The following is a 27,127-nucleotide window of genomic DNA, read 5'->3' as shown; positions in this document are numbered from 1 at the left end:
ATTCTGAAGTAATGTTCCATGAGGTCAAAAAAAATCATCCTTTTTAACATATCGAATTAACAAATTTATGTAAAGATGTTTGATATGTTGAGCATCTACAGGTACAACAGCAGGTTAATCATAATTCTTGTACTTGGAAGTCTTAACACATACTGCTGTTTAATACATGACTGTATATTTTCTAACCAACACAAATAATTTATCGCTACAGTGATAAAACCTCAGTCTACAATAATAATAACCACAGAGTAATTAACTAAGACTACAACCTTTCAACTTCAGAATAAAGTACAGTCACAAAATGGATAGGGTCGACATGTTTTTCAGCAACGTCTGGTTCTATGCGCCATCACAAGACGTGCCCCGCACCAGGTCGGCCACAGGCGCCGTCAGCACGCGGAAGTTGACCTCCGCGGGGTCGAAGGAGCCGGTCATGAGCCTCTGGAAGCGGCAGGAGAGCGCCCACAGCACCTCCCGCCCAGACCTGTCCCGCACTATCTTCATGCCGCTCACGAACTGCAGCGCCTCGTCATCCCTCACGAGCTGCACCAGGTTGGAGCTGGTGTACGGCAGACGGGAGTTCCAGCAGTTCAGGGAGGTGTTGGCCAGCGGGCTGAAGAACAGCACTCCCCGCCTGCTCATGGCCGTGGCGGCAGTCTGCGAGGAGCGCTCGCCCGGAGACTGCGTGAACAGCCCCGCCGCAGCGCTGGTGTTGGCGGCGAACAGCGACTGGTTCCTGAGCAGCGAGGTGCGCACCCAGACCTCGCGGTAGCTGGCCAGGCTGTGGAAGTAGAGGGTGCGGTCGCCGCGCACGACGGGGCCCAGGGCCAGGCCGAACAAGCCGTCCTGGAGCGTGAACGACTCGCCGGCAACGGTGAAGTGCGTGGCGGGCGGCGACGGCTGGAAGAAGCTGCTGCTGACGCGCCAGGAGCGACTCTGGGAGACGTCGTACACGACCAGGCCGTGCTGCGTCACGTCGGCGAGGTAGGCGACTGCGCCGCGGCAGGACCCTCGGTGAGGCAGCTCCACGGCGATGTTGATGAGCAGCGAGCCTTCCCTCAGGTTCTCCGGGGGGATGCGGTAGCGGTGCAGCAGCCTGCTGGTGCGCAGGTCGAACACCAGCACCTGCGGCGCGCACAGGGACTGCGGGGCGGTCATCAGGTCCACCACGCCGCTGTCGATCGCCCACAGTCTCCCGCAGGTGTCCACCTGGACAACCAAAAAGTGCCAACACTTAACACTACATGTACTCTAGAAAATCCTTAATTAACAGTATACCAACTTATCTGTATTAAATCTGTGGGTATCACATAATTAAGAACTTTGTGTAGAAATAAGAATAATGTGGCAATGATACAAATGCATAAACGTTTCAACGAATATTCTAATAATTTTAAGGGTTTTAGTTTATTTCATATGCAGAAGCGCTTTGCAGTTGTTTGGAGAAAGTTCCTGATAGGTCACTTTTAAAGATTAAGGCCAAAAGACTATTGTAAAATAATTTTAAAAAACCTGCTTGTGTTTTAGTATTTATGATAAGCGATATTAATTTCTGAACAAGGACCTGTAGTTAAAAAAAATATATTGTTTTTATTCTAGTGTGAGTAGCCGGCCTTGGCAAGTCTCTGTGCATTGCGATTAGGCTTCTTTGCAGTGGGAAGGGGATTTTTTTTTCAAAACTCATGATTGCAGTATGTTTTATTAAAATAGGAAACAAACAAAAATTTTAAAATATATTTATTCAAACTTTCATTTCAAAGATTAAGATACAAAATGGTTCTCCTTTGCCCATCCGGAGCGTAAACAAACAGACTTTAGACAGCTACATATAGCTGTTCTGTGTAAAGAACCTGTGTTTCCAAGTTAATCTCTTACACACAAGGTGATTGCCCCTATGCCTTGTTGATACAGCGAGTGCAAGTTGGGCGGGACTGCACTCGCTAGAATCGAAGGGATAAATGCAATAACATATGCCAGAAGACAAAGAAAACAATATAATTACAAAGACCGTTGCCCGGAGATGCAGAAGGGATCAACAATGCAGTAGTCATTGCCGTGGAGAAAAAGAAAGCATAAACAATGCGACGGTGAATTTTATCAAGTAATAACAAGATTCTGATTTAAGGGTTGGTTTTACCGAAGTATCACATAGACACTGATCTTTTTAGTATTTCGATGGTCAAGTGTAAAAATTTTATCGAGATCGGATTAAAACTTTAGATTTGAGGCAACAAATGGGTCTTCTTTATTGTGGATATTATTTATTTTTATTTAAAACCATTTTAACTTTTCAATAGTCATTGTTAACATATAAGTAAAATTAAGCGCCTATGTATTTTATTTACAAACAACTTAAGGTTGGGCAAAGGCTGTACAAGTATAAATATAAAAAAAAAACTATTTATTGATTAAACAGATTTTCGTTCAGAATATACTTTAACTTTAAGAACAAAGTAAATATGTAATTAATTTGCAAATTAATTGTTACAAATTACAAATACCTCTCAACATCGCCTAGGAGACTTCTTCAGAAACAAAATGACGATATGTGTCTCTAGGAAACACGCAGCAACGAGCGCCTCTCTAGTGAGCAGACTGACCTGGACCCTGAGGACCGACGTCATGGCGTCGCAGTCGCCCTGGCGGTTCATGGCCCAGCTGGGGAAGGGCTGCAGCAGAGGGCTGGCCGAGGCGTGGGCCCGGGACAGCAGCGAGAGAGTGGCCGGTGTGCCCGGCAGGAAGCGAGGCGTGGTCACGAACACCTCCCGCGTGGAGCCTGCGCACACGTCCCTTCCTGCTCCACTGGCCTCCCACTCCCGAGCGCACGGTGTCAACACAGAACCATTGCAACATGCGGTAGGATGCAATGCCTCCAAAAGTCATTGGCTACAACAGTCTTCGTCTCCAACCATATGTCTCCAAACTGTCTTTAACTCCAAAAGTCTTTGTCTCCAACCGTATGTCTCCAACTGTCTTTGACTCCAAAAGTATTTGGCTCAAAATGCATTGACACCAACAGTCATTGAATTCAATGGTCTTTAGCTCCAACAGTCAGTGACTTCAAAATACTTTGGCTCCAAAAGTCATTGCCTCCAACAGTCTTTGGCTCCAACTGTCTTTGGATCCAACATTCTGTGGCTTCAAAAGTCATTGAATCTAAAATTCACTGCCTCTTACTGTCTTTGCCTCCAACTGTCTTTGGTTCCAACAGCTCCAAGTGCTCCAAAGGCACCAATGTTCAAGTTGCTCCAATTGACAAACAGCTCGAACTGCTCCAATTGCTCCAATTGCTCTAGGTCCTCTAACTGCTCAAACTGCATTTGATGTCAAATGATTACAATTGCATTTTTTTTTATTAAACTTGGCCTGAATGCTGGTATGACTATTATTACTATCCATTTTGTGTGTCTGATTTTATAGCCTAAAAAATACTGATTTTTAAGATGGCGATCATAACAATAATTGCAAACAGTTACATAACAATTAAAAATGGTGGCCATGGCATTTCATTGTCAAGGTCATGACCTAGGTGTCTTAGCTCGGCTTGCTAATGGGGAATTTATGCCGCTCTGGGGAATTATCACGTAGACTTTTTTGGGACTAAAACTATAAAATTTTCTCTCAAAATGAGAATAGGGAAATTTTTATTTAACAGTTCAATAACTTAAAAAAAGCACAGTGGGTCATATATTTGCAGTATTTGGCTATTGCTTTAAACACAATATTTATGCATACAATTTAATAAAATATAAAATATTAAGTTCACAAAATTGATCAAATTATATTGATAACATATTATGTCTTCTTTGAAGTAAAAATGTAAACAATATAGGACTATTTCTATTTGGTTCAAGCTTGTTAACTGAACTATTATTTATTATTATATTTATGGATCACAAATAAAGAGTACTTCAAATAATCTACCTAGCTGATATTGCCCTGACGTAAGTCCAGTTTCAATGGAAATACAGATACTAAAGGCGATGTGAACCAACAGAAAACACCACTGAAAGTCGGTGTTAGAAATACTTCCACATTAAAAATTATCTCCAAACCAATATACAAAAGAACGAAAGTCCTCTTTGTTACCAGGTTTGACCCTACGGTTCATGAGAATGAAATTACAGATTAAATATCCAATGAACTTAACATGACTCAGTGAAAGTGACAAAGCTTCGAACAAAATACGTTCCATGTCTCTGTGCTAGAGGATGATTTCGAAAGAATCAACAACATCGTCTTCTAGCCTAGTGGTTTATTAAGAAGCCCCTATTATGGAAAATTTCACCCTGACCAATTTGCAAGCTCTACTTAACTTAATGTTTTTACCGCCAATACTTTAACTACCAACTCGTAGCTTCTAGTTGTTCCAGGTGCTTGGAGTGGCATTGAAAGAGCATTTCCGTGCAGGCAATATCTGGAGTGGGTAATTGGCTATCAAACGTAAGACGTTTAAGAACAAAATCAAATGAATTCTTTTGTAATCTGTTGAACTCAAATTACGACATTATATGCATCACGGAAACGTGGTTCAACTAAAATAGTATAAATGCCCATTACTTTAGAGACCAATATTTGATCTTTAGTAAAGATAGAAACAATCAACTCACTAAGAAGAAAATAGGTGGTGGAATGTTAATTGCACTTAAAAAACAAAAGTTTACTTCTGTTCGTCCTATTTATAACCATGATTTCCCCGAAATTTAAAGTGTTCGGTTAAAAATTAACATAGCAAATAACAATTATCTAACGTTAGGTGACATCTATCTCCCCCCTGATACCGTTACAAATACATTCCAAGCTTATCTTGAGTCACTTGAAGATAAAATAATATCTAGTCAACACAAATTATTAATTATTGGTGACTTTAACGTTCCTGATATTGATTAGCTAAACATATCTACTATTAATACTCTGATATTTCTCTAAATCCAAGGCTAATCATTTACTTAATTTTGTTTCTAGCCTAAACCTTGATCAGTGTAACAATACCCAACCTTCAAAAAATCTACTAGATCTTTGTCTAACTAATGTACACTTATGTACTGTGACTAATGCTGAACATGTACTGATCAAAGAAACCGTATATTATACACTGATAAATGATATCTTATCATTTGAAACTTCGTGAAGTAATAACTTATCTTCTGTTTACGGAAATTACAAAAATGGAAATTTTCTTGGTCTCCATAATTCGATTAAAAATCATAATTGGTCAAATTCCTATGAATCTTCTGATGTTAATGAACTTGTTGATCAGCTATCTAAATGTATAACTGATAAAATTGATATTTTCATTCCACTTAATACTAAAAATGTATCTAAATAACCTGTGTTGTTTTCCAAAAAATTAATTAATTCCTTAAAGTCCAAGAAACACTATCATAAACTGTACAAGAGGAATAACAAACTTTTTTTTACTACAATTATTTTTTCTTATTATAGGAAACAAGTGAAAATCCTAATAAAACGGGATAAAATTAACTGGTCAAAATTCGCTAATAATAACATTAAGAGTAATCCCAAAAAATATTTGGCACTATGTAAAATTAATGAAAGATGGTTAATATGAACAGTACTCTTTAAAAATAAATAATATTATATGTAATGATCCTTCTGTGTTGGCCAATGTTTTTGCTAAATTCTTTTTTTAGTGTATATGTGTCTGCCAATTGTAACCCACCAGTTTCTAATACTGATTTGGGCTTAGATTCTATAGCTTTAGCAACCATTTCTGAAAGACTTGACCTTTGGGGAATTAATGTCTTAAAACCTCAAAATCAACAGGACCTGATGGCATTCCAAATTTTATTTCAAAAAGTTCCTCCCATTTACCAGCACCTTTACTACAACATATTTTAAATACCAGTTTGAAATCACAGGTGTTCCCCGATAAATGAAAAATAGCCAAGGTTAATCCTATACATAAATAGATTCAAAATTAATTGTTTCCAATTATCGTCCAATATCTTTACTTAATGGTTTTTCCAAAAGTTTTGAAAAAAATTATGTCCACATTTTCTAAATTTTCATGTCAGTAACAGATTATCTTGCAGTCAACATAACTTCAGAAGAAGAATGTCTACAGCTATTAACTTAATTACATTGCTTAATCCTATATATATAATGAAGTAATTAATAGGGGACATGTAGATGCCTGCTATTTTTATTTGTTCAAAGCCTTTGACACTGTTAATCACTCTTTATTACTCGTAAAGTTATCACAGTTTGGTTTATGTGATAACTATATAAATTGGTTTTCTAGTTATTTGATAAATATAAGTTTTTTGTATATAAAAATAATAATAATTCCTCTCTCTTCAATGCCAGTTCTGGAGTTCCTCAGGGTGGTTCTTTATCCCCTCTTCTTTTTAATTTATTAATGATATCACCAGTGTCTCAAACTACTCCACCAGAGTCCTTTTTTGCAGATGATTTGAAAATTTACAGGAAAATTAGTACTCCTAATGATTGCTTATTATTAAAAATTGACATAAATAAATTAATGATTGGTGCATGATAATTTAGTTAGACTCAATAAGGGAAAAAATAAACTAAGATAATATCCTTTACGAGGAAATATTATCCAGTTCAGTACGACTATAATTTGTTGAACTCTGAAATCACTAGAACTACTTTAATAAAATATCTGGGAATCTTCCTATATCCAAGTTATTTTTTCATAAGCATGCTAACTATCCATATTCTACTACCCGAAGAACTTTGGTCCTAATTAAATTAATCACTTGTTATGCAACTAATCCAGATTCTAGTATTTCTCTTTATTTTTCTTTAATTAGATCTAAATTTGAATATTGCTCTATTATTTGGAACAACATAAAGACGACTGATAAAAATAAAATTGAAAGCATTCAAAATAAAGTAATTTAATTAATTAATATAAAGAGTATCCCTGATTATATACTAACACCTCTCTCTTTCCGTAGAGACTTTGGATGCACTATTTATTCAAATTGGCTACAACTCTAAAATTCACAATGTAATTTTATTCTTGATAACCCTGGCTTGAGAGTACCTCAATTATATAGTCGCTTAAAATCCATTTTATGAACAATTAATAATAATAATGACATCATCTATAGACTGGTTTCTAATTACAATAAATTAGGGTTCTAATTCTTGTAGGTGAATAATTTGGCATTCGTAAAACTAAGTCATGCAATCTAATGATTAATTTTGTTATAAACTTAGTTAATAATTATAACATTTTTTTTTGTATTTATATATTTTAATTTTAATTTTGTGTGGTCTGTAGTTATTGGTGTTTATTGTATCGTTGTATTTGTCGTGTCTGTTTTTGTGTATGTTGCATGTGTTATCACCGCCAATATGTGGTACTCTTCCTTCGTGTGTTGGCCATGTGCTATGGCACCACCGGGGTGGGAGTCCATATGTTTGCAGTCTTGTGTTCTTGACGTGCCCACCTCCCAGGTCTAACGACTTTTGGTGGGCATGTCACAATTTTTATATACTTATATATTATAATGACTAAGATTTATAACAAACATATGTTCTTTATTTAACTATGTGCTTGACATTAAACACGTGTCAAGTATTTGTTTCGGTACAGCATTCTCACTTCAGCTTGACTCCAAGACCATGATAAGCAGCTAGCGCTGACATGGAAAAGGGCGGGGATGTCAGTGACCCCACTCATTGCCACCAAATATTAAAAAAAAGGAAAAAAATTGGTTTACACCTTTATTCCCTCCCCCTCACCAAATGAAGCTCAACGTGCTCCTGGTTAGTGGTATCAGCGCTGTCAGTAGGTGCTCACAATATATAGAAGAGAATCAAAATGTAAAACTAAGTTGTCTAAATAGAAATATAACTACGAACAGCTGACTGAACACAGTGTCTGGACTGATCGCCTGCTACTGACGTCGTCAGTGCGAGCGGGCGGGGAAAGAGGTGAAGGTGCCAGATGTAACGACATGCGACCTAGCAGCGCGGACTGACCTCGCTGCCACGAGTCCACATCCAGCATGAAGGGGTTGCCCGGAATGTAGCGGCCTGAGTCGATCATCGACTGTTTCATGGACTCGTTGGTGAACAGGAACTCTGGCGTGGTCCACTGGTACTTCACGTGCAGCTGCTTGCTGGCCAGGCCGCAGTGTAGCAGCACCGTCGCTAGCAGAGCCGCCGTCGCTGCCATGGCAACCAGTCACTCGGACGTGTGCTTCTGTTGAAGGAAACCTCCACCTAACAAAAGAATATCATTTAAAAATTAATAATTAATGTTATAAATAACTTAAGAATAGTTATTTAATTCCATTATATGACTACTTAAAATACGCTACTCAAAGCTCCAGCACAATGACGTGTAGACGTAGATATTCAGTTTCACTCCCCGTCTGCGGCTTCTACAATTTCGGGACCGTGACAAGCGGCAAGCAATAAGTTTCAACTTCACAAATACGAAGAAATGAGTTTAATGAAATAAGTTTTGAGATCCCAGTCCAAAACGCGGTCAGGCTTTATACAATCATTCAGTTAAAATAAACCACCAAGTGATGATATTTGAGATATTCTTGTGCTCACAAAGACATACTCGGATAAAACGACATGGTGATATTTTTTTCTGAAATCCTCACTAGGGTTGAATGTGGTAACAGCTTTGAAGTGTTCTAGGGTTGGCAGCAGTGGTACTGTGTTCGGAGCAGGTGGAAGTGTCTATTGTTCTATGGGAAGTGTTGATAAATTCTCGCTATATAAAAAGAAAATGAAATGTACTATAAACTTTAAAATTAGTTAGCTTGATTCACTTGTAGCTATTTTTGAGATAAATATAACAAATTTTAAAATATCAGCAGAGTAGTATACGAATGGGGCTCCGGAAACAGGCCTCAGGCGGTGGTGCCTGGTGCCGGCTCCGCCATATTGGATTGTGACGTCACGGCGACCATCTTGGATGGTTGTGACCTTGACCTTTGACCTTGACCTTGAATTTGATCCTTAAAAATCGCCAAAATCCGCCAAAATTGGGCAAAATTTGCCCAAAATTCCTCAAAATTCGCCAAAATTTCCATTTCTGTGGAAAAAAGTTCCGCCAAAAAATCTCAAAAAATTCCACAAATTAAAAATTTATTTTTTCGAGGGAAAAATTTCCCGTTTCGAGGGAAAAATTCCCGTTTTTAGTCCTTAAAAATCCCAGCGGCTGAAAATTCCTAAAACTGGCTTAAGCATCCTTAACTCAAGCCTCAGTTAAGCCATTTCTAGGAATAAGGATACCATGACCGCCATCTTGGATTATGACGTCACCGTTGCAATTTCCGTTACGGCTGCCATCTTTAACTTTTTTATTTATTATCCGATTTTAATGAAATTTTTTTTTAAAAATTATAAAAAAAAATTAAATAATAAAATTTTAATAAAAAATATTTAAAAAGCATACTTTTTCGACACGGAGCTCGGAGTCCTCGGTTCGAACCCGACGAGTGCAAAAAAAATTAAAAATGGCGACAGGCTCCTTCCTCAATGGTGGTTGCAGGCAGACTGACTCCCACCACTTTTTTTTCAAAGCATATATAACATCATCTAGTATGACGTCATGACCGCCATCTTGTCTTCGATGCTGGAAGCCATCATCATTGTATCGTCGGCTAGAGTGCGCCGATGACATGTTAGTTTAGTTCTTATCCGCTAGAGTGCAGTAATCATTTATTACTGTGACACCCGCCATCTTGAAATGTGGCCGCCATCTTGAAAATCCGTAATTATTTAGCTAGAAATTCGGGAAAAGTTCCAAAATTCATTAAATAAATCACTCATTAATTTACATATTGATTCGATCCGCTCCTGCCCTCGGTTCAATACCCGATCGTTGCAATAATGTTTAATCTTATGTAAAAAATAATAATTTCAATATACCATGTTCAACATTCGTAAAGAGACTTTAAATCCTCTACGACCATCATCCTATCAGACATCAAGACCAACATATTGGAAATTCGTAATTGTAATGCTAGAGATGCGGGAAAAAGTTCAAAATTCATTAAATAAATTTCCGATCAATATACTGATTAATTAGATCGACTAAGGTCCTTGGTACGATCTAGGATGATGCAAAAAAAATTAAATTTAACATCAATTTAACATAATAGTAACAGGTTCGAGGAATTAAACACCGCAAGTTCTTTTACAAACATAATATTTATTACATAATTTCTATTCTACTACAGGATCACTTACGAAAGCCAGCAATCTTATAATCATTTAGTTCCGCAGCGGTGTGAAATGACTAATTCTTAGCTCCAATCGGTTTATACTAGACAGAGTCCAGCCAGAACCTTTACAGACATAGTCCACCTCTTCTTGACAGAGTTTCTGGATACCGTTTTTAACAGTTTGCTTCACATCGTTAGAACTGTAAATTACTGCAGCCGATGTCTTGAATGCACACTTCTTCACTTCGTCATCGAACGGATATGGCTTTCCATATAGACAGTCCAACCACAAGTTATATTTTAATGGACCGTTTGTTGCTACGTCATCAGTAAGCTGATTGATTATCTTCTGTCTGATATCGTCAAGAAAATTACAAATGTCCTTCGACTCACCGAACGTATTTAGATAATAGTAGTCTTTCAACGTTCCACGAAATGCAGACTGCGCCAAGTAGAAGCCATTATCGTTCACTTGTAATGCTCCGAACACAGACTTAGGTTTAGTTCCATGTTCAGACGTCATAATAATCGGTTGCTGGACATCTGTTTTTTTGGTTGTACGCTTTCGTGTCTCCAATCTAAAGCGAGGAGTCGAAATGTCGGCAGGTAGTTCAGCAGTAGGAGCACAGACTCCACCTTTACATTTTTTCGCATGATGTCGCAAACTGTCAATTCGAGTAAACCATTTAAGGCACTCATCACATCGAAACTTCATGCGAGAAGGATTCTTCACGCATTTGCTCCGCTCATGTCTTCGTGCATCATGGGAAAATGCGAACGACGTATCACAGTAGCTGCAAGGATACCGTGGTGATGAAGACGATCCTTTCAGACCCGATCCAGATACAGGCGTTGCAACAGTAGTACCATTTCCAGGCATTCTCTTATGCACATCGATGCATCGTTGTTGCGCCGAAACCTTTACTTTCTGCCGCACAGCAGGACCTTTGCATGCCTTCATGTGCGTTTTCATATTATCTTTTCTGGCAAACTGCTTATGACATTTCTCACAAACAAACATTTTACGATATAGGTTCTTGGCACATTCGCTCCTCTCGTGTCGCCGAGCATTGCTGTTGTTTGAGAAAATCTTGTCACAGTAACAGCACCGATGTTCGCTAGTTGTCAAATCAGCATCCATTGAAGTCTCCATCGAGGTCGTATCGTCGATCGTCATGGTTTCCTGCACATCCAGCTCAGTAGTCATTAAGCTATCTTCTGCTGGTGGTATCACATCTGTTGAAATCTCCTCCAATGTTGACGTCGTCGTCGTTGCCAACGGGATCTGCTCCACCATTGTCGTCGCTATCGTCAAGGTTCCCGTAGACGATGGTACAACGTCCATCGAGTTCGGCGTTAAAGTCGGTAAAGATACCATCGAGTTCTCAAGAACAGGTAATTACGCGACTTATGCACCAGAAGAAATAATCTAGGTGATCCTTACACCGTCGACGACAGTAACAAACTGAGCGACCTGCTGTCTAGAACTCGCTTATATACATGCACCGGATGGAATAATACGCAAGTCAAATCAAGAACCATTTACTATAATACTAGAGTCAAAACAACATTAAAAATAGAAGGACCATCAACGAAAAGGCAGCACATTTGGAAGCACCGACAACGAAAAGGCAGCACCGACAACGAAAAGGCAGCACCGACAACGAAAAGGCAGCACATTTGGAAGCACCGACAACGAAAAGGCAGCACCGACAACGAAAAGGCAGCACATTTGGAAGCACCGACAACGAAAAGGCAGCACCGACAACGAAAAGGCAGCACATTTGTAAGCACCGACAACGAAAAGGCAGCACATTTGGAAGCACCGACAAAGAAAAGGCAGCACCGCCAACGAAAAGGCAGCACATTTGGAAGCACCGACAACGAAAAGGCAGCACATTTGGAAGCACCGACAAAGAAAAGGCAGCACCGCCAACGAAAAGGAAGCACATTTGGAAGCACCGACAACGAAAAGGCAGCACCGCCAAAGAAAAGACAGCACATTTGGAAGCACCGACAACGAAAAGGAAGCACCATCAACGAAAAGGCCGCACCGCCAACGAAAAGGAAGCACATTTGGAAGCACCGACAAAGAAAAGGCAGCACCGCCAACGAAAAGGAAGCACATTTGGAAGCACCGACAAAGAAAAGGCAGCACTGCCAACGAAAAGGAAGCACATTTGGAAGCACCGAAAACGAAAAGGCAGCACCATCGACGAAAAGGAAGCACATTAATTTGTCATTGGCTCCAATATTCATTGGCTCCAATATTCATTGGCTACAATATTCATTGACTCCAATATCCATGAGCTCCAATATCAATTGGCTCGAATTTTCCCAAAAGGTTCCATCAGCCTTTTGGCTCCAACAGTCTTTTGGCTCCGATAGTCATTGGCTCCAATAGTCATTGGCTACAATATTCATTGGCTCCAATATTCATTGACTTCAATATTCATTGGCTCCATCAGTCATTGACGCCTACAGTCTTTTGGTTCCAAAAGTCTTTTGCTCCAAATATATTAGGCTAGAATTCTTCGAGTCTAAGAGACTATGAGACCACATGGCTACGAGTCTAAAATGATCTAGCTGGTTACGAGTTATACATGGCTTGCGAGGCTACAGAGCTACGAAGTTTCTAGTACACAGGTTTACATGACTGCGAGGATACAGGACTACAAGTCTGCAAGAGTACTTGACTACGAAGGTACTCGTCTACATGACTCCAGTTACCGCATCTGTCTTCGACAGAATTTTCTCTTTTGCTCCAACTGCACCGCCAGCATCATGTTATAAGATTACAAGGCCGCTTGCTTACGTAGCTTCAAGTCTACGAGGATACTTGGATACGTAGCTTCAATTCTACGAGGTCCTAAGACTTCATGACTACGCGACTTCGAGCCATGAGGTTACGAGATTACGTGACTACGAATCTTCATGTTTACGAGACTGCGAGGCTACAGAGCTACGAAGCCTCTAGAAAACGAGTTTACGTGACTGCGTGGATAGAGGAATACAAGTCTGCATAAGTTCTTGACTACGAAGCTACTCGTCTACAAGGCTCCAATTTACACATCTGTCTTCGATGGAATTTTCTCTTTTTGCTACATCTACGCCATCAGCATTATGTTATAAGATTACAAAGCTACTTGCTTACATAGCTTCAAGTCTACGAGGCTCCAATACATCATGACTACGAGACTACGAGCCATGAGGTTACGAGACTATGCGATTGCAAGTCTTCAAGGTTACGTCATCGCGAGGCTATAGGACTACGAAGCTTCCAGAACGCATGGTTACGAGAATGCATGACTAATTGGCCGCATGGCTACGAAACTTTATGTTTCTAACTGACTACAATAGCACTATTCAGTGGTGAGAGTTAATATATTTCATGCAAAGGTACTTGCTGCAAGCAGTTCCGATTTTCAACATCAGATGACGTCACGTTTTGCTTGCAGGTAAAATAATATTTATTTATTTTATGCGGGATGCGGGTTGTTCACTATCGATCGCATAAGAAGAATGGCATCGATAGTCTTCAAGGAGAAGGAAGTTCGTCCTTCCTGCTAGTGCTTCTCAGATTTCTCACGGTCCGCCATCTTGGATTGCGACGTCACGGCTGCCATCTTTGATGGGTGTGACTTTGACCTTTGACCGAAACCGCAGGAATGATCGCAAGCACACGGATTAACCATCAAAATATTGATAAGAATAATCAGGAGCACACGGAGAAAACCATCATAATATTGGCAAGAATAATCAGGAGCACACGGAGAAAACCATCATAATATTGGCAAGAATAATCAGGAGCACACGGAGAAAAACGACACATGTTTTCTTTGATATCATAAAATTACAGTAAAAAAATATTTAAAAATAAAAATAAATTAATAAAAAAATTTAAAATAAAAACAAAAAATACATAAACAGATTCTGCTAGCTTGTAAACTTATCATTGTTGAGCAAAGATACAGTTCTAGTACAAGCCAGAATTTTATGTATTTTTTGTTTTTATTTTAAATTTTTTTATTAATTTATTTTTATTTTTAAATATTTTTTTTCTGTAATTTTATGATATCAAAGAAAACATGTGTCGTTTTTCTCCGTGTGCTCCTGATTATTCTTGCCAATATTATGATGGTTTTCTCCGTGTGCTCCTGATTATTCTTGCCAATATTATGATGGTTTTCTCCGTGTGCTCCTGATTATTCTTATCAATATTTTGATGGTTAATCCGTGTGCTTGCGATCATTCCTGCGGTTTCGGTCAAAGGTCAAAGTCACACCCATCAAAGATGGCAGCCGTGACGTCGCAATCCAAGATGGCGGACCGTGAGAAATCTGAGAAGCACTAGCAGGAAGGACGAACTTCCTTCTCCTTGAAGACTATCGATGCCATTCTTCTTATGCGATCGATAGTGAACAACCCGCATCCCGCATAAAATAAATAAATATTATTTTACCTGCAAGCAAAACGTGACGTCATCTGATGTTGAAAATCGGAACTGCTTGCAGCAAGTACCTTTGCATGAAATATATTAACTCTCACCACTGAATAGTGCTATTGTAGTCAGTTAGAGACATAAAGTTTCGTAGCCATGCGGCCAATTAGTCATGCATTCTCGTAACCATGCGTTCTGGAAGCTTCGTAGTCCTATAGCCTCGCGATGACGTAACCTTGAAGACTTGCAATCGCATAGTCTCGTAACCTCATGGCTCGTAGTCTCGTAGTCATGATGTATTGGAGCCTCGTAGACTTGAAGCTATGTAAGCAAGTAGCTTTGTAATCTTATAACATAATGCTGATGGCGTAGATGTAGCAAAAAGAGAAAATTCCATCGAAGACAGATGTGTAAATTGGAGCCTTGTAGACGAGTAGCTTCGTAGTCAAGAACTTATGCAGACTTGTATTCCTCTATCCACGCAGTCACGTAAACTCGTTTTCTAGAGGCTTCGTAGCTCTGTAGCCTCGCAGTCTCGTAAACATGAAGATTCGTAGTCACGTAATCTCGTAACCTCATGGCTCGAAGTCGCGTAGTCATGAAGTCTTAGGACCTCGTAGAATTGAAGCTACGTATCCAAGTATCCTCGTAGACTTGAAGCTACGTAAGCAAGCGGCCTTGTAATCTTATAACATGATGCTGGCGGTGCAGTTGGAGCAAAAGAGAAAATTCTGTCGAAGACAGATGCGGTAACTGGAGTCATGTAGACGAGTACCTTCGTAGTCAAGTACTCTTGCAGACTTGTAGTCCTGTATCCTCGCAGTCATGTAAACCTGTGTACTAGAAACTTCGTAGCTCTGTAGCCTCGCAAGCCATGTATAACTCGTAACCAGCTAGATCATTTTAGACTCGTAGCCATGTGGTCTCATAGTCTCTTAGACTCGAAGAATTCTAGCCTAATATATTTGGAGCCAAAAGACTTTTGGAACCAAAAGACTGTAGGCGTCAATGACTGATGGAGCCAATGAATATTGAAGTCAATGAATATTGGAGCCAATGAATATTGTAGCCAATGACTATTGGAGCCAATGACTATCGGAGCCAAAAGACTGTTGGAGCCAAAAGGCTGATGGAACCTTTTGGGAAAATTCGAGCCAATTGATATTGGAGCTCATGGATATTGGAGTCAATGAATATTGTAGCCAATGAATATTGGAGCCAATGAATATTGGAGCCAATGACAAATTAATGTGCTTCCTTTTCGTCGATGGTGCTGCCTTTTCGTTTTCGGTGCTTCCAAATGTGCTTCCTTTTCGTTGGCAGTGCTGCCTTTTCTTTGTCGGTGCTTCCAAATGTGCTTCCTTTTCGTTGGCGGTGCTGCCTTTTCTTTGTCGGTGCTTCCAAATGTGCTTCCTTTTCGTTGGCGGTGCGGCCTTTTCGTTGATGGTGCTTCCTTTTCGTTGTCGGTGCTTCCAAATGTGCTGTCTTTTCTTTGGCGGTGCTGCCTTTTCGTTGTCGGTGCTTCCAAATGTGCTTCCTTTTCGTTGGCGGTGCTGCCTTTTCTTTGTCGGTGCTTCCAAATGTGCTGCCTTTTCGTTGTCGGTGCTTCCAAATGTGCTGCCTTTTCGTTGGCGGTGCTGCCTTTTCTTTGTCGGTGCTTCCAAATGTGCTGCCTTTTCGTTGTCGGTGCTTACAAATGTGCTGCCTTTTCGTTGTCGGTGCTGCCTTTTCGTTGTCGGTGCTTCCAAATGTGCTGCCTTTTCGTTGTCGGTGCTGCCTTTTCGTTGTCGGTGCTTCCAAATGTGCTGCCTTTTCGTTGATGGTCCTTCTATTTTTAATGTTGTTTTGACTCTAGTATTATAGTAAATGGTTCTTGATTTGACTTGCGTATTATTCCATCCGGTGCATGTATATAAGCGAGTTCTAGACAGCAGGTCGCTCAGTTTGTTACTGTCGTCGACGGTGTAAGGATCACCTAGATTATTTCTTCTGGTGCATAAGTCGCGTAATTACCTGTTCTTGAGAACTCGATGGTATCTTTACCGACTTTAACGCCGAACTCGATGGACGTTGTACCATCGTCTACGGGAACCTTGACGATAGCGACGACAATGGTGGAGCAGATCCCGTTGGCAACGACGACGACGTCAACATTGGAGGAGATTTCAACAGATGTGATACCACCAGCAGAAGATAGCTTAATGACTACTGAGCTGGATGTGCAGGAAACCATGACGATCGACGATACGACCTCGATGGAGACTTCAATGGATGCTGATTTGACAACTAGCGAACATCGGTGCTGTTACTGTGACAAGATTTTCTCAAACAACAGCAATGCTCGGCGACACGAGAGGAGCGAATGTGCCAAGAACCTATATCGTAAAATGTTTGTTTGTGAGAAATGTCATAAGCAGTTTGCCAGAAAAGATAATATGAAAACGCACATGAAGGCATGCAAAGGTCCTGCTGTGCGGCAGAAAGTAAAGGTTTCGGCGCAACAACGATGCATCGATGTGCATAAGAGAATGCCTGGAAATGGTACTACTGTTGCAACGCCTGTATCTGGATCGGGTCTGAAAGGATCGTCTTCATCACCACGGTATCCTTGCAGCTACTGTGATACGTCGTTCGCATTTTCCCATGATGCACGAAGACATGAGCGGAGCAAATGCGTGAAGAATCCTTCTCGCATGAAGTTTCGATGTGATGAGTGCCTTAAATGGTTTACTCGAATTGACAGTTTGCGACATCATGCGAAAAAATGTAAAGGTGGAGTCTGTGCTCCTACTGCTGAACTACCTGCCGACATTTCGACTCCTCGCTTTAGATTGGAGACACGAAAGCGTACAACCAAAAAAACAGATGTCCAGCAACCGATTATTATGACGTCTGAACATGGAACTAAACCTAAGTCTGTGTTCGGAGCATTACAAGTGAACGATAATGGCTTCTACTTGGCGCAGTCTGCATTTCGTGGAACGTTGAAAGACTACCATTATCTAAATACGTTCGGTGAGTCGAAGGACATTTGTAATTTTCTTGACGATATCAGACAGAAGATAATCAATCAGCTTACTGATGACGTAGCAACAAACGGTCCATTAAAATATAACTTGTGGTTGGACTGTCTATATGGAAAGCCATATCCGTTCGATGACGAAGTGAAGAAGTGTGCATTCAAGACATCGGCTGCAGTAATTTACAGTTCTAACGATGTGAAGCAAACTGTTAAAAACGGTATCCAGAAACTCTGTCAAGAAGAGGTGGACTATGTCTGTAAAGGTTCTGGCTGGACTCTGTCTAGTATAAACCGATTGGAGCTAAGAATTAGTCATTTCACACCGCTGCGGAACTAAATGATTATAAGATTGCTGGCTTTCGTAAGTAATCCTGTAGTAGAATAGAAATTATGTAATAAATATTATGTTTGTAAAAGAACTTGCGGTGTTTAATTCCTCGAACCTGTTACTATTATGTTAAATTGATGTTAAATTTAATTTTTTTTTGCATCATCCTAGATCGTACCAAGGACCTTAGTCGATCTAATTAATCAGTATATTGATCGGAAATTTATTTAATGAATTTTGAACTTTTTCCCGCATCTCTAGCATTACAATTACGAATTTCCAATATGTTGGTCTTGATGTCTGATAGGATGATGGTCGTAGAGGATTTAAAGTCTCTTTACGAATGTTGAACATGGTATATTGAAATTATTATTTTTTACATAAGATTAAACATTATTGCAACGATCGGGTATTGAACCGAGGGCAGGAGCGGATCGAATCAATATGTAAATTAATGAGTGATTTATTTAATGAATTTTGGAACTTTTCCCGAATTTCTAGCTAAATAATTACGGATTTTCAAGATGGCGGCCACATTTCAAGATGGCGGGTGTCACAGTAATAAATGATTACTGCACTCTAGCGGATAAGAACTAAACTAACATGTCATCGGCGCACTCTAGCCGACGATACAATGATGATGGCTTCCAGCATCGAAGACAAGATGGCGGTCATGACGTCATACTAGATGATGTTATATATGCTTTGAAAAAAAAGTGGTGGGAGTCAGTCTGCCTGCAACCACCATTGAGGAAGGAGCCTGTCGCCATTTTTAATTTTTTTTGCACTCGTCGGGTTCGAACCGAGGACTCCGAGCTCCGTGTCGAAAAAGTATGCTTTTTAAATATTTTTTATTAAAATTTTATTATTTAATTTTTTTTTATAATTTTTAAAAAAAAATTTCATTAAAATCGGATAATAAATAAAAAAGTTAAAGATGGCAGCCGTAACGGAAATTGCAACGGTGACGTCATAATCCAAGATGGCGGTCATGGTATCCTTATTCCTAGAAATGGCTTAACTGAGGCTTGAGTTAAGGATGCTTAAGCCAGTTTTAGGAATTTTCAGCCGCTGGGATTTTTAAGGACTAAAAACGGGAATTTTTCCCTCGAAACGGGAAATTTTTCCCTCGAAAAAATAAATTTTTAATTTGTGGAATTTTTTGAGATTTTTTGGCGGAACTTTTTTCCACAGAAATGGAAATTTTGGCGAATTTTGAGGAATTTTGGGCAAATTTTGCCCAATTTTGGCGGATTTTGGCGATTTTTAAGGATCAAATTCAAGGCCAAGGTCAAAGGTCAAGGTCACAACCATCCAAGATGGTCGCCGTGACGTCACAATCCAATATGGCGGAGCCGGCACCAGGCACCACCGCCTGAGGCCTGTTTCCGGAGCCCCATTCGTATACTACTCAGCAGAAAAAAGTAGTAATTTTGTTGTTTGATTACAATAATATTAATAAGATTTAATTTCGCTAGAAATATGTAATGGCTATATAATGAAAACATCAACTGTTGAGTAAAATGACACACACGTGTAAAACAACACAGTGTATTTTTACCAGAGCTCAGAAGTTTTATTTCTATCCTTGTTTCCCTTCGTCTTCTCCTTATTTGCCGCTTTATGTTTTTTCAGATTTTTTGTTTCTTTCGCTTCTCTTTCATCGTTTGCAGCTTCAATTCTATTTTTATATGGACTTGAGGTTATTTAATTTCCATTTAAAGAAAACTAAATGCGTGGAAATTCTGAAATAGTAATTGAACGGCATTTAATACTGCAATGAATGTATATTTAATATATTTACTATTAATTTTGAGGTAAGTAGTTCTGCATGGTAACAGCAGACAGATGTCTCACTGCGCTTGTAGCGTTGAAGGTAGGAGACGGATGTTTGTACGAGAACTGGCGATACCGCTGCCGTGGCATTGAAGAGGAAGTATGTGGTTGATAACAGCTCACTGTAGAACTGCCATCCTACGAAGTGGAGACTGAACATCAAAAACTGGTGTTTTTGTTTAAAGACATTGATGGGAAGAAAAAAACGCCTGTGATCAAACACATTTCCAATGCAAAATTTAAGTTCTTTATAAGAATTCATTTGCACTGGCGTGTCCATAATGTTTGTTTGGAGGAGCCAAACTAAGCTTTGCTTGAATACATATACGTGCATTTCCAAAAATACTTTTTTAACATCTACACGAGCACATACATCATGCATACACAATCTAATCTCCGTGTGATGCTCATCAGTATGTACTTTCTTTTAAGACTTAAATTTGCATCAATAAAAATCTTCATTCGAAAATGTGTGATATTACGGACTGAATCGGAGAGCTTACAATACACCAGTTTTAAATGTTACACTTATAAGAAATCCGCTTAAAATAATATGTACTTATTACGCACGCTTTACAGCATCATTACTGCTTAAATATTCAATATACTACGCCACTATGACAAACTCATCATTGTAAATGAAACATCTTCACCGGTTCCCCCGGGAAAGGTGCTGTATCGCTGGAAGTACCCACCGCATGGTTGGCAGTAGCGGTACTGGCTTGCAGTACTCCAAATTGAGGTTATGTCGTACAAACCTTTGTGCAGTCAGTGGCCATGACGTCACACTGGCCTGGCTGTTGGGGGCCAGCTATCGCGGTTAAACTGTTCTGAATCACGAGAAATATCATTTCCAGTTCATTTAAGGTTTTACTTATTTTTGACACGAATTTCCGACAGGAATATGGATTCGACACAGCTTAAAACTGGTAAACTATGAAAACTACGAGTTGAAGTAAATACGTCTTAATAGAGCAGACTTTCCTCGTACGACTCACCCGGTGAACATGTGCAGTGATGACGTGTGTGCGTTGGCGTGGAACCCCAATAACTTCCTCTCTGCGGCTGTGTGCACACAACTACCTTTCTATTGTTAATGCTTGGAGCGTGCGCTACGACTTACCGGCTCATGAATCTTTGTGCACACGAACAACGAGCGTTACTCAGTGTCTTTAGATATCAGCAGAGTTATAGAATACATATTTTTGAAGTAGAATTTTATTTTTTTAAAACAGGAAAAATTGCCATTCAAAAAGTTCCGTCATTTAAACTGTCAGGTACTGGAAAAAAAAAACCAGTTAAAAGAAGTGTTAATCACCTTACTTTTAAAGAAAGCGGTATACGTATGTGCGCATGTATGTGTGTATTCCTGTGAAAAGTAGAACTTAACTGGCGCTTTAACAATGTTTCATAATATGTAGAATTTTAACAATATATTAAAAAAAATAGTTTTTAAAATTCTTTTAAAATCAACGTTTTTTACTTTGGTACTAAACACTGCCATACTTACTATATAACCAAAAAAAAAAAAAAAAGAATGTAATAATGTATAAATAATTTTGAATCACAACAAATGGTGGAATTTATTTTGCAAAAATAATTTTTATGAACAATATTTTAACACAAAAAAAATGAGTCTTTCAGTTCTCGCCAGAGATGTGTAACCGGTAGCGAGCAAATTCATGTGTTCTCTTGTTGCAAATAAACTTACTATACGAAACTCGGACACCAAATTTAACGAAGAATTCTTTGAAATAATACCTAACGTGAATAATATACGAAAAACGGTTCCCCCCCCCCCCTTTTAAAACCGAACTATTGTTCTGTTTAACAAGATGGTACATCCAGTCTGGGTTTATCACAATTTAATTGTACCCAACCAGCTATAAATCTCTTAGATCTGTGTCTTTCTAATCTTCCTCATTGTTTGGTATCACATTCTGCTGATATCCTTATCAAAGAAGATATATTCCATCCCGCTTTAAATATTAACATCATGTTAGAAACATGTCATAATAATATTAATCCCTCTTCTGTGTTCAGAAATTACAAAAAAGGGAATTATCTTGGTCTTTACAACTCTATTAATGACTGTGACTGGTCATACTTTTATAGTTCTACTGATGTTAATGATCTCGTGGATCAACTAACAACTTGTATTTCTGAAAAAATTGATACTTATATACCTCTTTCTATTAAAAAAAAATCTAAATATCCCCTTTGGTTTTCCAACGAATTAATAAGTGCTCTTAAATCTAAAAAACATTTCCACAAGTTGTACAAAAGAAATAATAATCTATTCTACTATGCAAAGTTCTCTCATTTTAGAAAATCTGTGAAATCTCTAATTAAACGCGACAAAATCCACTGGACTCAATCGACAAACAACAATATCAAGAAGAACCCTAAAAGTTTCTGGAGATATGTTAAAATAATGAAAGATGGTTATTATGAACAACTTTCTCTTAAAGTAAATGGGGATATATCAAATGATCCGAATGTGGTAACGAATGTGTTTGCTCAGTATTTCTCTAGTGTATATGTAACCCCAAATACTTCTCCCCCAATAACTACATCGGTCATGTCTGTTGAGACTGTAGCTGTGCCTAAAATTTCTGAAAGTCTAATACTTTGGGCAATTAAGGACTTAAAATCAACTAAATCCACTGGTCCTGATGGCATTCCCAATTTTATTCTTAAAGGCTGTGCCCATCTTTTAGTACCCCTACTTTATCACATTTTTAACACCAGTCTGAAAACGAATATATTTCCCAATAATTGGAAAATAGCAAAAATGATTCCTATTCATAAAAATGGTTCAAAATTAGACGTTTCAAACTACAGGCCAATATCATTACTTAACGGGTTCTCCAAAATTTTTGAAAAAATTATAGCTAAATTTTTAAATTTTCAACTTAGTAATACTCTCACCAATAATCAACATGGTTTCAGGTCTGGTATGTCTACTACCACTAATCTTCTTACCTTTCTTAATCCTGTATATAATATAGTTACAAATAGGGGTCAGGCCGATGCCTGTTACTTCGACTTGGCCAAAGCCTTTGATACTGTAAACCATTCCTTACTTCTTATTAAATTATCCCATTTTGGTCTCTGTGGAAACTATATCAATTGGTTCTCAAGCTACCTATCCAACAGAAGTTTTTTTGTATCGATCAACAATCATAGATCTTCTCAGTATAATGCGTGTTCTGGTGTTCCCCAGGGAGGTACTCTTTCACCTCTTCTCTTTAATATATTTATTAATGACATTACACAAGTACTTTGCTACTCTACTGGAATTCTTTTTGCTGATGACCTAAAAATTTATAAAATTATTTATTCCTTAGAGGATTGTGAATTATTACAAGAAGATATTATTAAAGTTAATAATTGGTGTCTAAGAAACTTGGTCAAACTCAACAAAGATAAAACCAAGGTTATATCGTTCACTAGGAAATACCATCCGATTAAATATTCATACAAATTAGCGAATTCTATCATCTCTCAAGCCCACTACACAAAGGATCTCGGTATCATCCTTGATTCAAAACTATATTTCCATAAACATGTAGATTACTTATATTCCTATGCACGAAGAACTCTAGCGCTTATAAAATTTATTACTTCTTATGCAACCAACTCAGACTCACTTATCTCTCTTTACATGGCACTTATAAGATCAAAATTAGAATATGGCTCTGTTATCTGGAATGGTATCAACTTAACAGATACTGAAAAAATCGAAAGTATTCAAAATAAAGTTATAGATTTAATTATTACAAGGAATCTCCCACGCCCCATTTGGACACCTCTGGTAGACCGTAGGGCCTATCTTGATGCTCTTTTTGTTCATAACTGTTACATTCATAAATTCAGATGCCCTTATCTTCTTGAAAATACTGCCTTAAGAATTCCTCAATTCAATTCCCGCTTACGCTCTACTCTGTGTACTCTTATTACTAATAATGATATTATTTATAGACTTATAACAAATTACAATAATATATATTTGAATTCCAACAGTGTTTAATTATATATATTCTGATTTATGTCTGTCATAGCTATATTATTTTTCCTTCAATATCTCTTAACATTTAATAATTTGATTTTACCTGTATTAATTATGTTTGTATTTGTTTTTTATTTTTGTTAATGACCTAGTTGTTATTGTTCTTATTTCTATATCTTTGTTTGTCTTGTTTATGTATTTGTGTTTCTGTGTTGTTATAAGCTTTTTTTTTTTTGTTTTATGTATTTTGTATTTTAGTTTTTTTTTTTTTTTTTTCGTGCCCACCATAAAAGTGTTTCAGCTGTCGGTGGGCATGTCACAAATACAAATACAAATACAAATACAAAATATATTCCCCAGGGCTAGCCGAACAACGGGAGTACTCTTCCTAATGCTGAACCTGAGACATTTTCCCTTAGACCGGAATTATCACCGCCTGCGTTTTTTTTTACGTTGTACGCGTTTTTACGTTAGGAGCGATGAGGGTGTAAACATTTCATCGTGAAAATTCTTTTATTCAACTTTGCGTCAAATTCATGTAGCTTTACAATGACTTGTGTGTCTACAGTATGACGAACATGGCACTATCTCAATGTTCAATATTAACTAAGAACTGTCAGCATTTTAATGTATTTTTTAAGTTGTCTATACTTATTATTATGACTATAAAACTTAACATAAAACATTAAAGGATAGGTGTTCTATTATAAAGTTTACTTTGGCACACCAGTATGCTTAGTATATCCTCCGATGTTCGGGAAATGTGGCGTATACTCGGATTTGCTATCTTTTTGAGAGTAAAATAATTATATTGTATATAATTAATACATTTACTTCTTTGGTACCAATTTTCAGAAGATTAATTAACATGAAATCAAAAGGAATGAACCTAAAATTTTAAAACGACATTATAATATCAATTGTGGAATTTATTTATAAATATTCACTTTATACAAATCACTTCCGGGAATGAACTCGTATCGAAAACAGTGTATTAACCCGAAACTACGTAGGTTGCTCACAGACAATAACTCAACTAACGTCCGGAACACAAATGGTGCCAATCAAGTGGGCATGCGGGAAGGTTAGTTGGGGAGGGGGGGGGGGGGAATTAGTATATTCCCCTCCCAGAATCAACGAAGTGCTGAAAAATTCATAATTCTCGCGACAAAGAGGAAGGCATCAGAAAGCAATCAGCGGGAAATGGTCCTATCGCTCCGCCACAGTGATTGCAGTTCCGCGCGCCCGAGGTGACAGTTTATTATGCATTTGTAATACCACACTTTTAAAAACATAGGACATAAAATATTTTAAAAAAAATCATGTTCTTTAAGTCGCAATGAAAATTAAAAAAATATGTAAGCATTTATTATGTAAATATACAAATTGATGCAATAATGCTTGTCCAGGTAGAATATTCATAAATTATCATCGTCACGTAAGGGTGTTTATTTCTCTCACACTTAATTAAGAACCATCTTATTCCTTAAGTGAAAAAAAAAATTGATATGTCTTTTGTTTGTTTAAAATGAAATAATAATTTAAAACACACTTATCTTTGTTTTCATTACTTATTTTGTTCTTACGTTTCGGAGGTATTAAACTTTCGTTGTTGACACATTTACGTTTATTTTACTTAAATTAATGGATTTTGTACATCACAGTTTTAATTTTAGTTAGATTTGTAACAAAAAACCCGGCTATCCTGTGATATATTTAAGCTGCAAAATTTTACTTAAAACAAATGAAAAACAAAATATTTTTTTATTATGTTCTAAATAAGTGGATTCTAACTTTTTTTTTTTAGAAAGATACTTATTACATTAACGCATTCCGATATGAACTTAAAAATCATGTTGACATACTTTTCCATTTTATGTTAAAAATGTTCGTAAAAACATTTTAAGTCAATATTTATAGTCCCTATTTGTAACATACATTGAGCTAAGATGAAGGGGAAAATATTTCCATAAATATTCCAACAATGCTGTCTGGTTTTATAATAATTTAAAAACTAATTTAACATTTTTTTAAGAACTTACTTGTTTAAAACATTCAAAATTATTTAATACATAAGGTGCCAATAACACAAGCCTTATGAAAATATAAGTTTTAATTCGCATTAGAAATATTGTATCTGCCTGCAAAGTCTGCAATGTATGTTACAAATAGGGACTATAAATATTAAGTTTTAGTTTTCTAATAAATTATATTTTCAGATATGTGGCTATATATATATACATGTATGTATGATACATGCATTAACCTGATACAAGAAATATCATGCCACATAAAAAGGTTAATATTAACATTAGCATAGTAATGTTCATTTTAATATAATGTGTCTCTAAAATTCGCTAGGGGTTTTGAAAATGTATCATGAGAGAATTAATTGAGTAAGGTATATTGTGTTTGAATTGATTTAAAACTTTACTTTTTTTTTGTACCAACAAATGGCATAAGTTGCTGTCTTTAATAGTATCAGTGATTTTTTTTGTGAAATTGTGACAAGTTAAGAGCGTGCGCTTTGTGTGGCGAGGGTGTTTGAAACATATTCCGTCAAACAGAATCAAAGAAATCACCTCTTAACAGTTTAATAAGCAACCTCCTAGTGACAGCGGTCAAGAGTGTGGCAACGGTGTTTTCTGAAAAGCGGTAGCGTCTACAATCGTAAAAGAAGCGGTCGGCCGTATGTTAGTGATGAATGTGTCGAACGAACCCGTGGGACTCTACAATAAGCCCTACAAGAGCTGGCATTTCCTCGTGCTATGGTGCACAGAGAGCTTATATCGCTATTAAAAGTTATAATGAATAAATACAAGTAAAATGAAAGATGTAAAAAAGATTACATTTTAAGGAAAATAAATAAAACTTACTAAAGATAACATCATTGGTATTAAAAATATTAATAATTTTGCCCTAGTAAAAAATAAAAGAAGAAGGCCAACTCCTATTAGCTCGTGTGCTGTGAAAGGGAATGCAGTGACTTGATGCAGCTGAGGACGGTACCTGGTGGCGCGGCTGGCTTGTAGCTTGCAGCTTGTAGCTTGCAGCTTGCAGCTTGTAGCTGCAGGACCTGGCTGCTGTCACCGCAGGGCTGTTGGCGCGGACTGCAGGGAGGAAGTGCCCTGCGAGAAGTGTGGTTGCAGGCAAACCGCCCGCCTGGTGGTGGGGGGAGATGTTTGCAAGCGATAACGTCTACACTCGTCGGAAACGTTCGTTAATGTTCGTCTCACTTTGGTTCGCCCGCTAGTTTCCGTGATTAAACTAAAGTGGTTTTGTGAATTTAACTTAAATAGTT

The 27,127-nt window shown here is 38.0% G+C and overlaps 1 protein-coding gene across 1 annotated transcript; it reads right to left on the bottom strand.

Annotated features, from left to right (window-relative positions):
* Positions 1–133: 133 nt before the first annotated feature.
* On the bottom strand, positions 134–26,972 carry LOC134535442 (protein yellow-like). Its single transcript, XM_063374543.1, has 4 exons — positions 26,836–26,972; positions 7,981–8,223; positions 2,601–2,776; positions 134–1,209 (listed from the first exon to the last, which is right to left on the bottom strand). The coding sequence occupies exons 2-4, from the start codon at positions 8,174–8,176 to the stop codon at positions 340–342; spliced, it is 1,242 nt and encodes a 413-aa protein (XP_063230613.1). The 5' UTR covers positions 8,177–8,223; positions 26,836–26,972; the 3' UTR covers positions 134–339.
* Positions 26,973–27,127: the final 155 nt, after the last annotated feature.

This window comes from Bacillus rossius, chromosome 8, assembly GCF_032445375.1.
Source record: "Bacillus rossius redtenbacheri isolate Brsri chromosome 8, Brsri_v3, whole genome shotgun sequence".
NCBI lineage: Eukaryota > Metazoa > Arthropoda > Insecta > Phasmatodea > Bacillidae > Bacillus > Bacillus rossius.
The sequence above is the reverse complement of the archived record's forward strand: the minus strand, read 5'-3'. Positions and strand labels throughout refer to the sequence as shown.

Coding starts and splice junctions, on each gene's coding strand:
- LOC134535442 (XM_063374543.1), bottom strand. CDS start 8,176: ATGGCAGCGACGGCGGCTCTGCTAGCGACGGTGCTGCTACACTGCGGC. Junction 2,777..7,980: donor TGTGGACTCGTGGCAGCGAG/GTCAGTCCGCGC, acceptor ACGTGTGCGCAG/GCTCCACGCGGGAGGTGTTC. Junction 1,210..2,600: donor CGTCGGTCCTCAGGGTCCAG/GTCAGTCTGCTC, acceptor TTGGTTGTCCAG/GTGGACACCTGCGGGAGACT.